Source organism: Pogoniulus pusillus, chromosome 34, assembly GCF_015220805.1.
Source record: "Pogoniulus pusillus isolate bPogPus1 chromosome 34, bPogPus1.pri, whole genome shotgun sequence".
NCBI lineage: Eukaryota > Metazoa > Chordata > Aves > Piciformes > Lybiidae > Pogoniulus > Pogoniulus pusillus.
In genome coordinates this window covers 7,812,552-7,827,425 of record NC_087297.1, presented here as the reverse complement: position 1 = coordinate 7,827,425, position 14,874 = coordinate 7,812,552, and the positions used below count along the sequence as shown (strand labels likewise).

The 14,874-nt window shown below is 44.2% G+C and overlaps 1 protein-coding gene and 1 long non-coding RNA gene across 6 annotated transcripts in view; one reads left to right on the top strand and one right to left on the bottom strand.

Annotated features, from left to right (window-relative positions):
• LOC135189911 (ethanolaminephosphotransferase 1-like) overlaps positions 1-14,874 on the top strand; it is a 48,786-nt gene that overhangs the window by 17,138 nt on the left and 16,774 nt on the right. For all 5 annotated transcript variants that reach the window (XM_064170681.1, XM_064170682.1, XM_064170680.1 and 2 more), the window contains 2 exons: positions 3,437-3,705; positions 7,424-7,532. In XM_064170681.1, the coding sequence (XP_064026751.1) occupies positions 3,437-3,705; positions 7,424-7,532 (378 nt within the window). The remainder of the gene's footprint in view (positions 1-3,436; positions 3,706-7,423; positions 7,533-14,874) is intronic.
• On the bottom strand, positions 3,824-14,021 carry LOC135189913 (uncharacterized). Its single transcript, XR_010308364.1, has 4 exons — positions 13,811-14,021; positions 13,131-13,203; positions 7,210-7,296; positions 3,824-5,362 (listed from the first exon to the last, which is right to left on the bottom strand). It is a non-coding gene; the product is annotated as an uncharacterized LOC135189913 (long non-coding RNA).

Below are 14,874 nucleotides of genomic sequence, written 5' to 3'. Positions count from 1 at the left end.
ACCTGGCTACAACCTTCCTTCAGGTAGCTGCAGACAGCAATGAGCTCTGCCCTGAGCCTCCTCTTCTCCAGGCTGCACACTCCCAGCTCCCTCAGCCTCTCCTCACAGGGCTGTGCTCCAGGCCTCTCCCCAGCCTTGCTGCCCTTCTCTGGACACCTTCCATCACCTCAACATCTCTCTGGACTTGAGGAGCCCAGAACTGGACACAGCACTCAAGGGGTGGCCTGAGCAGTGCTGAGCACAAGGGCAGAATAACCTCCCTTGTCCTGCTGCCCACACTGCTCCTGAGCCAGCCCAGGATGCCATTGGCTCTCCTGCCCACCTGGGCACTGCTGCCTCATCTTCAGTCACCTGCCAAACAGTCCCCTCAGGTCCCTCTGTGCTGAGTTTTTGCCAAAATTATTTTGTCTGAGATTTCTTATTTGTACCTTAAAATTCACTGGAACAGTCCTCCCTGGAAGCTGACTACCAGTCAGATTTCCCTAACAGCTCTCTCTAATGATTAGCAGAAGTAGCAGTTTCTCTATGTAATGGTATGGAATGTAGTGAAGAGGCTATTGTTTTGTAAATAGGAATTACATCTTGGAGCTGGTAGTGTGTGACACCCCAGAAAGCTCACTGGAAATTCAGCTTCTCAGATTCTTAATGTAGATGCTGTTTGCCAGTGAAGCCTCTAGTTCCTCACGCTTGGAAAACAAGGAGTGTGATGTTGACAGCTGAAGCCACAAGGAATTGATGTATATATAGATCTTTGTGTCTGCTGTCCAAGCCACTATATGAAATATTTAGTCTCAGATTTAATTCTGCATGGCCAAAGTTTTCCCTTTGGAAGACTGCAAAGAGCCATAATAACTAAGCAAATATGCAGCTTTGTTCTCTCTCAGCTTCTTTTTAATGACACAGTTACTCTCTCCAAATTCTCTAGCAGGCTGCTCTTTCCCCCCACACACTTTGTTAAGGTGGTTTGGTGCCTTTTCCCTTTCCATAAAATGAAATGCTCTTTGCTGTTACTTTGAATTCCACAATTTAAAAGTTGTGTAAGCTTCAATAGAAGTGAAGATTTGTGACCATTTATGAGGCAAAGGAATTCTAAAGCAATGAATCAGAGAATCATGGAAGCATCCAGGTTGGAAAAGCCCCTCAGGATCACCAAGTCCAAGCAATATCCCTAATCTACAAGGTTCACCCTAAACCACATCCCCAGCACCACATCCAAACGACTTTTAAACACATGCAGGGTTGGTGACTCAATCACCTCCCTGGGCAGCTAATTCCAGTGCCTGACCACTGTTGCTGTGAAAAAAAAATGTTCCTAGTACCTAGTCTAAACCTACCCAGTTGCAGCTTGAGGCCATTCCTTCTTGTTCTATCACTAATTACCTGTGAGAAGAGACCAGCACCAACCTCTCCACAAGGTCCCTTCAGGTAGCTGTAGACAGCCATGAGGTCTCCCCTCAGCCTCCTTTAGTCACTCTTCGTAAGATTTATTCTCCAGGCTCTTCCTCAGCTTTGTTGCCCTCCCCTGCACTGGCTCCAGCACCTCAACATCCCTCTTGCAATGAGATGCCCAATGAAAATGAGGGGCAGGGTATGTGCACTGTTGAAAAACGGTGTACATGCTTGGTGTGAATGATTTCAAACTGAAACCTGAACCAGAAAATATTTTTAGTGTATTAAAAAGCTAAGAGAAGCCACATGGAAAATGTGGGTAAGGATTTGTGCAAATCCAATTTCACATATGTTTTACACTTCCTGGATTTCTCTCCTTGCCCAATGCAAGTACTGTATTTCATGACACCATGAGAAGCCTAACTCTTTAGTAAAGCTAAAGTTCCTGCAAAATGAAAACCCACTCTCTCCCTGGGATGTGCACATTTTAGTATCCAATGTGAATATTCTTTTGCAGCAACCTAAAGTAACTTATGAACAGGTTCATCTTCTGCCATTGTCAGTTTTAGGAAGTATAACCCAAATAACTGAATTGTGTCTGATATGGCATGGATGTTCATGAGATATTGAGTACCATAAACTGGTTTTAGTGGTGTTTGCTTATCTATTTGCTAATTAAGTTCCAAAAGCACCCTTTAACAGACTAATTTCTACATTTATAGCAAGACTGTTCAGGTAACCTCAGGCTTACAGAGTTTTCTGTCTGCACATTTCAGTAAGATGCTGACAAAACAGTGGTACTGCTAATACAGAATGTGGCTCTAGGAGGGGACAAGGCATATCTGAAATCCTGTGTATGAGGTCTTTAATTTTTAGAGTTGTGAGAACTGTCTCAAGAGATTTGTATTTGAGTAGAGGACATCTCACAGCTGCTTAGGTATCACAACAGGGAGACAGCCTAAAATCTGTACAAGAAGAAATCCCATGTTTTCCTGGTTTAGATCCCTGAAGTATGTTTACATTAAACAAAACTCAGAGTACTGCCAAATAATTTGGAGAAGTAGCATATGATCTATAGCAGCTGTGGAGTCTTTTGTCTCACTCTGCTGGGCTGTATCTCTAGGCAAACTGTATTAGCTATCAATAGCTAATAATTGTTAGCTATAGTTAGCTTCTAGAACTTCCTTGGACAGTCTATTCCAGGGCTTGACAACCCTTTCAGTGAAGAAAGTTTTCATAATGTCCAATCTGAACCTGTCCTGAAGGAACATTGTGAAGAGGCTGCTGCTGATCTCTTCTCACAGGTCACTGGAGACAGAACAAGGGGGAATAGCCTCAAGCTGAGGCTGGGGAGGTTTAGATTGGACATTAGGAAAAAGTTTTACATGGAGAGAGTGGTCAGGGACTGAAATGAGCTGCCCAGGGGGGTGGTGGAGCTGCCCACTCTGGATGTGTTTAAGGGTCATTTGGATGTGGTGCTTAGGGCTATGGTTTAAGGTGAATCTTGTAGAGTAGGATTCTAGGTTGGACTTGGTGATCCTGAGGGGCTTTGCCAACCTGGATGCTTCTGTGATTCTGTAACTTGAGGCCATTTCCTCTTGTGCTATCCAGTAATTACAAATGTCTTTATAAAGCTTTTAATGAAGGTGGCATTTAGTTTAAGTGCTGAGGTAAGGACAGAAAAAAAAACCCAGAATCACAAAAATCACAGAAAACATCCAGTTGGAAGAGACCTCAAAGATCATCCAGTCCAACCTTCAACCCAGCACTGAAGGGTCAACACTAAACCATGTCTCTAAGTGCCAGGCCCACATGGCTGCTTAAACACCGTCTAGGGACGGTGACTCCACCACTGCTACTTGATAACTGAAGCCAACATTTTGTGAGCAGTCCTGACATATTGGTATGGAGGGCAGTGCTGTGCTTCAGCTTGCTGTCACTGGTGTGCTTTTGCTCTGTTGCATGTGGCAGTAGCGAAGTCTGTGTGAAAGAATTCCTTTTGCTGTGCTCTAATTCTTTACTTCTTTTCCTTTCCCAATTCTTCCAGACTCCATCGATGGGAAACATGCTCGAAGGACTCAGTCCAGTACTCCTCTGGGAGAATTATTTGACCATGGGCTGGACAGCTGGGCTACCTCCATTTTTGTGCTTTCATTTTTTTCTGTCTGCTCCCGAGACAATGGGAAGAATGGAGTTTCTGTATATACCATGTATATCTATTTAAGCATTGTCTTGTTTAACTTCATGTGTTCACACTGGGAGAAATACAACACAGGAGTTCTTTTTCTTCCTTGGGGATATGATATAAGCCAAGTGGTAAGTATCTATCATTCCTGTTTTGGCTTTATTCTTTTTTTTTTGAACCATGTTAGTGGTTTCATAATATTGCAGAAATAGAAAAATAGAGCTCCAGGCAAATCTGTTTGGCCAGGATTTTGGATGTGAAATAGCACAACTCTTAGAAGTAATTCAGAAATATTTCCTGCATTTGCACAGAAAGGATGCTTCCAAGCAAATTGCCAGCATCAGAGATTCATTGCCTTGCAGGAAGAGAAAGGCTTGCAGCAAACCTGGCAGTCAGAAAGTGCTCATGAGAATGTCACTTAACTGCATTTGGGTTGTGGTATTAATGGAAATTAGGCTGCTGTCTGAAGCTGTAAGCAATTTCCCCAGCAAGAGTGGCTTCTGAGGCACAATGTGATTTAATCCAACTGGTATTTATTAACAGTAATTATACAGTTACACCAACACTAGACCTTCTCAATTCTGCCACCTCTTAGATCAGATGTGGTAATGGAAAGAGCGGTGTACCTTTACAGTGAGCATTGACTGTTGTCAGGTGAGCTTTACCCTTGGGAAAAAAAAAGGCAATGCTACCATCAGAGGTTTCCTCTGTGGGAGTGGTAATTCAGTAACCTGAATTACTGATCAGCCCACAGCCAGGCCCCAGCTGGGTTCTTGATTGACTTACAGCCCTACCTTGAGGTGGACCTCTTTAGAAACATACCCGTGGCACCATGACAAGTGGTGGGTTCAGTGCATGAGTGAGTAGCAGCAGTTACAAACTGATTGCAGAGCCAAGCCAGTGCTGGGATTTCTGGGCTACATTGTTTGTTTCTTAGATAGCCAAGCTCTTGGAGCCTGAAGAACACCGTCCCAGCCTTCTGAGCCAAATACACATAATTGAACAAGTATTCAAATATGTCTTTTAATGGAAATGGAGTATTTGAATTAATGGCTGCAGATGTATTGCTATAAACAAAATCAGAATCCAGTGGTTTGAGAACAACTCAGAGGTGGTGGTCCAGCTGTGGTGCATCTGTGTTGTCCCCTAGAAAATAGGTCCTGGGTGAAGAAGTTGGCTCAGGACTAAGACATTAGGCAGCCAGCTGCTCTGTGAGTTTCAGCCATGTCTGTGTAAGGCTTCTTAGTGAAGTTCTTCCAGCAAGAGAGGAAGAGCTGTGTCCAACTCAATTTCACTTGTTGCTGACTGTTGTTATACTTGTGAATGGACAGGAAGCTCTTCTGCATTGCTTCAGCATCCAGGCTGCATTAGTGCCTAGATGTGGGAGTGGGTATCAGCTAGTGGAGCAGTACTGTTAACTCTGTCAGTGTCTTCTAGTGACCTGTGTCTCTGTCACTGCATTTACATCTGGGAAATACTGGCAATAACATTTCCTTGCCTAACAGATTTGTGCCAAGGCTGAGTTTCAATGAAGTTTGTAAACTGCTTTGATGAATTTGGATGCAGGGTGCTAACAAGTGCTATTTCCTGTTCCTCTCTGATGCTGAATTGCTGTCCTGCATGCTTGCTTTCTACTAACTTCTGTGATCGTTTGCCTGCAGTCATTATGATAAGCAAATAAACATAAGGGTTTTTTTGATGCTGAGTGGTGGTGGAAGACTGTCCTGTCAAAATGTCTGGATGTCAGTTTTCCCATCTGTAAAAGTCAGCTTCTGTAGTTGTGATTGCCTGTGAACAAAGACAAGACAGGATCAAGGTAGATCAAGGTAGTCCAAACTACATTTTGCATAGCCCAGAAAGCACATAACCTAACCACTGTTACTAACTAGTCTAGTGGAAGGTGTAATTCCCCTACAAGCATTGCCTTGCTCTCATTTTGAAAACCCATTCAGCAAGTTTTGTATCATGTAGGCACTATTAAACGTGGTTGGGAGAGGGGATTCTGAGGGCTGATGATGAGCAGGAAAAGATTACATTCCCTTTCCTGGTTTTTGCCCCCACCATTTCTCTACCTGGTATTCCTGCAGTCACACTCAGAGGCAGAGAGTGTGGGAGCACTTGCAGGCTGCTTTCAGACTGATTGCTGGTGTTTAGTTGACTGTTTCCTCCATGGCATTCCTAGCTGGATTGCTGCTCAACCGTGCTGCTCTGCTCTGTCTTAAGTAATCTCACTGACAAGGCGATGCTATTACACTGGCGTGGCAGACATTCAGGTGGTCTGCTCCCCTGCTTCTGCTTTGAAAATTGATGGCAGCCAGGATCTTTGGGCATCATTATCCCCACAAAGCTCAGGAAATACAGTAATTGCTACAAGTGTGTAAATAGATAACTGCTGACCTTAATGCAGGCTTCCCTGGCATGTAGCTCCCAGGACAGTGCTGCTGAGTCAGCTCTGCTGTGTGCAAACACAGCCAGCCTGCTCGCTGCCTCCCAGTTAGTTCTGCTCTAGTCAAGAGCTGCTGTTCCTCAGAAACAATAAAATCTCTCATTATAGTTAGAGAAATCTGAGGGACTTATGCAGATCACATTTTTCTGCAACTTGATGACTCATCAGAATTGGTAACCTAATTACAGGAGCTGGGCTGTGATTGCTACTCCAATTGGCTTTGATTACAGCAGGCAGACATTTATAGGCAAATGTGGTGTGTAAAGCTGAAAAATGGCTGTAATGTGTCTGAGATGTACTTGGTCAGAGGACTGTTACATCTGTAGATCCAGAATCAAAGAGGAGGTCTCTGCAGCAGGGAGAATCCCTTGTACTTCCTCCCTCCAATACAAGGAGGTATCTCCTACTGAGTCCCCTGTGGGCAGAAAGAGATGCCCAGAGAGAAGCCCCTTTACACTACAGCCTGTAGGCAAATTTTCTTACACTGTCAAGTAAGCACAAACCCCAGAAATTCACAGGCTGAAGACTAGAAAAGAAACTCTTGCTGCATTCTTGAATACATCTTGTCATAAGCCCAACCAAAGCAAACCAATACCTGCAAATTAAGTCTCTTGGAGAAAAAAAGCAACAAAGCTTCCCAGAGGAAGGCTTCCTGCCATATGTTAATTTTCACACACATCCTCTGGATTGTTTAAAAATCTATTTTCCCCTGAAAATGTTAATATTCCTCTAACAAAAGTACTCCCCTAATGCAGCAGTTGCTTTTCATAAGCCACAGCAGCTGAGTTCGTATTTGGGGAACAAAATGTTCATTAATCCTTACTGTGACATGGTAGTAACCTCTGCTTACATCAGTGCTGCCTTAAGTGTAGCTTTCTGAAGACTGGATTTATACCTGGAAAGCACTGAAACTGATTGATGCCAGAGAGGAGGATAATGAACTTGTTTGTCCCTTCTTAATTAGGATTATTCAGTTGCACTTAGGAACACTGACACACGTTTGAGTTATTGCTTTTTAACCAGCAGTGCCTTTAAAAACACTCATAAGTTTACAGCTGACTAACATACTTAGCTCTTGACTTTGACAAAGATGTTATGGGATAGAGTGTCAAAAGCCTTGCTTTGACACATGCTTTTGTGTGCCACATGCAAAGAGCTACAGACATCAGCAGGGAAGTTGTTTGCTTACCACATCTCATGTTTTAAATCATTTTGGTGGTGACCCTGGAAGCTGCTGCACTGCTTAGAAGTCCTTTAGAGGTGGCAGCATAAAGTCCTGTAAAGTGGAGACAGGAGGAAAGTAACAGATTATGATTTTTGTTTACTCTTGCAATGTCATAAGGTGCTAAGTGAAATTCTGTGCCTGTAGAAGGTTTTGCAAACATGTTGTCCTTTTCCTACAGGTGTTAATAGCAGCATATCTACTCACTGGTGCTGTTGGTGTGGAAGTCTGGCAGAAGCCTTTCCTCTTTGGTTATTACATTACAGATGCATTAGTAATCTTGCTTGTAGGTAAGTGTCCTAAGCCATGCAAATTCTGTTCTGCATTTTAATTGTTTTCGTTAGATATTTCTTATATTTCCTTATTTTTTCCCTGTTGTAAATGTTCACTAGTCCAAAAAAAGCATAAGTAGAGCTGATTAGAAGGGCTAATACTGGGACACTTGACAAAAAAAACAAGTAGGTGATTTTGGAAACCCTTTTCCTCAGTGACTTACTCTCTGCTGCACACAAATAATACAGAAGATGTTCCTTTTCTGCATGTACAGTTCATTGCTGCCTGCTTGCCTCTCGTGGTCTCAGGGACTCCTTGAGTCACTCAGGTGAATTGTTGCTCATATTTACATGTATCATAGAATCATGGAATTGTCAAGGCTGGAAGGGACCTCAAGGATCATCCAGTTCCAGCTCCACTGCCATGAGCAGGGACACTCCCCACTAGATAAAATTGCTCAGAGCCACATCCAGCCTGGCCTTAAAAACTTTCAGGGATGAGGCTTCCACCACCTCCCTGGTCAACTTGTTCCAGTGTTTCAGCATCCTCATTGTGAAGATCTTCATAACATCTGATCTGAATCTACCCAGTTCTAGTTTTGCTTCATTCCCTCTAGTCCTGTCACTACCTGAGAGCCTAAAAAGTCCCTCCCCAGCTTTCTTGTAGCCCCCTTCAGATACTGGAAGGCCACAATAAGGTCTCCTCAGAACCTTCTCCTCTGCAGACTGAACAGCCCCAACTCTCTCAGTCAGTCTCCATAGGAGAGAAGCTCCAGCCCTCTGATCATCCTTATGGCCCTTCCCTGGACACATTCCAGCATGTCCATACCTTTCCTATAGTAGGGGCTTGAGAAATGGAGGTAAGGAGTTAAGTTTGTCTCCCTTTAATTGCCTCAGTGTTGATTGAGACAGCCAACACCAGCTCTAAGAGCCATCTGAGCATTTCAAGGGGGGCTTTTGAATCTGTTGCATCAACATGTGATCTCACCACCCTTTACCATGGTGAGGTATTCAGTAGGTACCACCTCCAGCCTTGGTAGTGCTTCCCAACATTCCCAGATTGGAAAGGCCCCTGCATTCAGACTGTGCATTGTTAGAAAGCAGCATTTGCAAAGACATGGTTTGACAAGCCTTGTGCATTATCCAGAGTATAAAACTGACCATGTGTGACTAAGATTGCACAAGATATTTTTTGTCAAGCCTGATTTGGGCATTTTGAGGAAAGGAAAGAGAGGAAGGGGTAAAAGAGAGGTTGCTTTTACGGTAGTCAGTTCCTGAGTGTGGCAGAGGTGCAGCTGTAAGTGCCCTCTGGTGGCAAGCAGGGCACTGAGGGATAGGAAAGGCTGCTCTCAGGAGCACCTCAGGTCCAAGAGATGGGTGCTGGCTCACCCAGGAGGGCAGGTTGGGCCTGTGTTGGTGTCAGGTGCTCACATGGGCAGTCCACTGAACACACCTGTTCTGTGCCACACACATCACTGCTTTTCTTCTTGTCACTGAGGCACATGGCAGCCTGTTCAGTGAGCACACTGATGGCTTCTCCTGCGCTTGGGAAGCCATGGATGAAGGTTTAACTCAAACTATTCAACATGTTAGGAAGGTTTGTGTGTGGGGAAGCATGGTCACTGAATCTGCAGGAGCAAACCTCTTTTGTCATACTTCACCAAAGCCAGTGCAAAGCAAGGTTTGATGGACTGTTCCATCAGCATGGGAAAGCAGGACTGCTTCTCTCCCACATGCTGTGTGCTTGCATGAATGGGTCCATGAGCACAGTTATCTTTCATCGTTGTCCTAAGCAGTAGGTGTGAGTAGGAACCAAGAGATTTCTTTAAGAACAATGTCTCTTGCACGCTATCCACAGTGCCTCAACAGAGTAACATTTGGAGCTTAATTGTACTTCAGTATGGCTTTAAAGTATACAAGAAACAATCTTGTTTGACTCTGTATTACCAAACTGTTACAGTGCTTAGTGAATCTCTTAAAACCAGACACTCTATTTAAATATGAAGAAAGTAAGACTCTTTCCCCTGCACATAATGCTGATGCAGAAAGCACTGCCACTGCTCCACAGGTCTGAATCTCAGCTGAGCAGCAGTGGTTAAGGTGTTCTTGCTGGATAGTCTGTGTGCAGTGACTCTGGAGAGAGAACGTTTGTAGAACCTTGCAGCAAAGTGCAGGACCCCACTGTGACTGCAGGAAAATCACAGAGTCAGAGAATGGTTTGGGTTGGAAGGGACCTCCAAGGGAATTGTGTCCAAGCCCCCTGCAGTCAGCAGGGACATCCTTTGTTAGATCAGGTTGCCCAGAGCTCTGTCAATCCTGAGCTTAAATATCCCCAGTGATGAGGCCTCAACTACCTCCCTGTGCAACCTGTTTCAGTGTTCCACTAACCTCATGGTAAGAAACTTCCTCCTAATGTCCAACCAAATCTCCTCTTCTCTAATTTAAAGCCATTACCTCTTGTCCTGTCACTGCAGGTCTTTCTAAACAGTCCCTCTGCAGCCTTCTTGCAGGCCCCCTTCATATACTGGAAGGTGGCTATTGGGTCTCTCTGGAGCCTTCTCTTCTCCAGGCAGAACAACCTCAGCCTGTCCTTGTAACAGAGCTGTTTCAGCCCCCTGATCACTGTCGTGGCCCTCCTCTGGACTCGCTCTATCAGTTCCGTGTCCTCCCTGTGTTGAGGGCTCCGGAGCTGGATGCAGTACTCCAGGTGAGGTCTTAGCAGAGGAGAGTGAAAAAAGAAGTGTGAGTCTAGCCTACACTAAGGGCTGGGCAGCCAGGAAGATTAAATTATCTCTCCCTTAGAGAGGCTGCAGCAAGTGTGTCTTGCTCAGCCAACTCCATTTGTAGCAGAGAGGCTTTGGCATGCTCAGTTCAAGGCCTTTGTGGCCAGTTAAACAAAGCAATGTGCTGATGCTTTTTATGAGTTGGTTTCCCAGGACCTCAGGAGGAACCATTAAATGGTAAATGGCTATCCTTAACCATTTGATGGCATTTAGTAGTCACTAGTGGTCCTTCTAACAACAAAGCCATGTCTGCTCCATCAGTACTTGGCGTTTGTGTTGTGCTTTTACTGCCTGTACACAGCAGGAGTTCAGCTGCTGAGCCATCACTTCTCCAGTTAGAGCTGGAGGTGCACAAGAGCGGAGATTTTCAGATGTCTTTTCCTGGAGGGTTTCTCTGGGGGGAGTGGGGAAAGAACCGCCCATTTATAACCTGAGGATGAACTCCTCTAAAGTACCTCACCTGAGGAAGCTGTGGCATTGCCAAGTGACACTTGCTCACAGAAAAGAGTGGAATTTTTATCAGGTGGTAGAACACACAAAGATATACATAGAAGTGAAGCAATACCAGTTTTTAGATTAGATGTTTTAGGACAGTCTCTCAAGAGAGAGCTTTACATACACCCCTGGGAACTGTCTAGCACATTCTGAACACCTGCAGGAAGGCAGAGGCTCGAGCCCCTGAGCACTGACCTCAGAGGACTCCTTTGTGAAGCAGAGAAACTTCTGCCTGGTATTTTATGGGATTTTTTCAGCTACCCAGCAAACAGAAACTTGTAATTTTCAAAGGCAGGGAACGCAATTCCATGCTGCAGCTCTGAAACACACACCTAGCTGGACACTAAACAAAGGAAGAAGACCATTCTCCTGATCTCAGAGCATGTTGGCCTGGCTGCTACAGAAATGCCTTTTCTCTCCTAGCCTGAAAGCAGCCAGACCTTTCCAAAGTTATGTGGCTGTGTGCTCAGCTGGAACTAATGACTTCTGCTCTCAGTTAGGCTCCTGTGGATGACACTCCAAAAGCTCTCCTGGGATATAACCACAATCGTTCCATAGCATTATCTGCCTAACTAGGGTCCCTTCAAAGGGCAGCACTAGAGTGAGAACTATCATTTATTTTCACCCCTCCAGGGTATCCCAAGTGCCTGTCATTCCCTGACACTGTGCTGGCAGCTTGAGAGCAATATGAAATATTTAACAACAGGCATGTGAAAACAGTGAACTCCTCACATAAGGTCCAGTGGCAAAATGATGCTATAGGCTTCCTAAAGAGACTTTTCCTGACAGGTGAACATCACTAGTTCAGGGAACTGATGGTAGTTCAGTCTCACCTTGCAATTAAACGATCTCTATTAGGTGCATGTTCTGAGCGAAGCATTTCCTGTTCTTGGGACATTCATACTTGCTATCTGTGAGATAGATTTTATAACAGTCAATAAAGTTTGAGCTCAGGCTGCAATCCTCTCCTCACTAGAGACATTTATATGTCTATTTGCCTCTACCTGACTGTTCGTTGCCATGCAACTTAGTGGAAATGTCTTTCAGAATTCACCAGAGGGTTCAGAAGTGATAGTGGGATACACACAAACAAGCAAAGTGGTATCACATCAGCTTCATTCCTTAGGAAGCCAGGTTGGAAAAATGACTCCTGGATGCACAGGAAGATTCCTGTTCCTCCTCAGTATTAATTGCAACCAGGTTTTGTGCTTAAAGGACTACAAAAGCTTGCAGTGGCTATGTTGTACTTCCATCAGGGTGTGGCATAGGGGGCAAGCAGTTCTGTAATCCAGACATAGTGGCACATTTGAATCCACCCTATCTGGCCAAAAGTGCCCACAGCTGGCTGCTGAAGCTTGTGGCAAAGCTGAGACAAATTTTCCAAGTGCAGGTTTGAACATGAAGTGTGGATGGAATACAAACATCTGTCAGAGATCTGAAACTTGGACTGTCTTTTAGTAATGGGGCCAAAGCACTCAGAATTTTTTCCTATGATGTGTATTGGATTGGGTCCTGTGCTGAATTTTGCAATGTATTCCTTGAGGCTCACTCTTCCTCTGAGCTGGTAAATACATAAACAAGGAGTAGATACATAGATGAACACATAATAGCAGCAAAGTAATGATGAGACTAAGCCATCACATTTGAAACATGCCAAGTATTTGAATTCTCTTTGAGTGGGAGAGCACAGTTACCCATCTAAAACAGTGCCTTGTCCTTATGTGGTATCCTGTGTACCAGAGGACACAGAGGTCCTGCCAGTGGGCAATAGTACAGCAGGCTGATCTGCTTTTCCAGCATCAGGAAGTCTTTAGCAATCCATGGCTGAATGAGAACTTGCTTCTGCGTCACACTGCTAGGTCGCTCTGCAGTGATTTCCTATAGTTCCCATTGCAGAGTGGCTGATGGCTCTGCCTTGCTGATGGCAAGGTGGGTGATGAAACATTAAGTGATGTGTTTTCCAAATGTGATTGCTCCAACAGGCTTGGACTGGCCTCATTTGAAAAGTGTGGTTAACAGGAGCTGGCCTCCCCTTGGCTGTCACCAGTTCAACGTTGATTAAAGCGTTGTTGTGACAGATTGTATGAGACTTTGTTGAAGTTGAGGGTGTGAAATACTCACCTGTCACTTGAGATATATGTATAAAGCAGTTGAGTTCATGGCTGGAGTAACTCCTCTGAACCAGTCAGAACAATAACCCAGAAAATCAGAGTCCTGAAGGCTGGAGGCAGAGCCTCACGGGATGCTAATTCAAGTGGGAATGGGTTCAGTGCTGGATGGTGTTAGCTGTGAGAAGTCATTTAAAGGACAATAGGAGCCCCAGAAGAAGGCAGCTTACCTGATGCAGTCCTTCTGGAATCCATCCTGGATTTTTCAAACGAAGCTGTTGCTTCTCTGGTGCTTAATTCTTGCTGTTCCCAGAAAAAGAGAATGATGAGGAAAAGCTGTGAACAGGACTACATCAGAGGAACAACAACAGCCATAAACTGAATTCCAAATCTACTAAATCCCTCCAAATGCTACTTAGCTTACAGCTCAGTTCAGGAGAGATATATGCAGTGTCCACAACCTTAGACACTGAAAATAAGCTATAAAATCAACAAGCATGATAAATGTATCCCTTTACAGCCCTTGTACTTAAGAAGTCTCTTAGCTTCTAAGCATCCTAAAGATGCATCAGCATTGTGCACGAAGACAGTGGCCATGTTGTCACTGTGCTCCTAATCCCTGTAGAATCATCTTGTACTGTGTAGGTCTCTTTGAGCCTACTTTTCATCTCTCCTTAAAGAGCTTAATATATTCAGACTTTACAGACTCAAGTAAGGCTGGAAATTACATACTCATTTTCTAAGCTTTTTTTCCCCCCAATTACCAAGTGGTTCTAAGTTTGCCATTTTCTCTAATAATAGCAAACCACAACTTTATAGTTGGTGGGCAGCTCAATGTGTAATTATCTGTTTGCACAACCAATTATAAAAGAGCTGTCTTCTCAAGACATGCCTGGGAATAAAAAATTACCCTGTGTCATAAAAAGCTGCTGTTCCAGTAACAAGGGCTTCTAAATGTTCACGTTGTGATGAAGCTTGCTTCCAGGCACTGCTCAGCATGCTAAACATTCAGGGTGTTAAGATCTTTTCATCTGTCTGGCTGCTCTAAATATGGAAGAAAATAAGGGGAAAACAAAACCCAACAACAAAACATGGGAGAAATTAGTCAATGGTATTTCCAAGCTAACTTTCAGGGCTAAGTGCTTTTAACCTTATTTTTTTTTGTCTGATGGTTAAGAAAAGTCTAACATCCCATTTCTTTAAAGCAAGCATTGACTGGGATGTGTCACTGAATTAGGGCTAGGAAGGCCAAGCAGAATACTGAAGAAGGCCATGTGGAGGTGTAGGCAATTGAAGAACAAGAGAGGAGGGTGATGGCATTTGGTTTGTAGGCTGAAATGCAGCTGCAGCTGCCTGCTGTTAAAGAGATGATTTTTGTTGAGCACAGCTGCTGCAGGAGAAGGTCTGCACAGACCTCTTCACTGCCTCCCAAATGGGAGTAATGCTCTGGGGAGTCTCTTTTTTTTTTGGAGGGGGTGAGGGGGAGAACATCAGGGGTGAAAGGATATAAATTCCTGGAGGTTCCAGTGCGGTGCTCACCTAAAATTAGATCCCTGTCCTTGAACTTTTAGCCTTCAGGATGAGCCAGTTCTCTACAAACAGTATTTCAGTGCTTTTTCTGAGGACAGGTTCACTTGACAGGAGCTTCCCAGCAAATGTGGTTTAAGACTACAAAGGTGTGGAGAAGATAAACAGCTAATACAAACATTGTGCTTCCTTTGGAGCAGGACCATTTGTTTTAAAACAATGATTTAGATGTCTGGGCTGCCTGCTTGGAGCTGCTTCTTTATTTAGTGGTGTTCAGAGTCTGTGAAGTTTGATGTGTTCAGGACCTGGCTTTCTACCTTTGCCAGCAGCTGGTCACTGAAGTAGCATTTTCTAGAGCTGCCAGCAGTGTGTTTCTGGCCATACTCTTTCACTACAACAAGCAAGTCTGTATTTTGCAGAAATGCCTAAATTAATCCAGGCATGGCA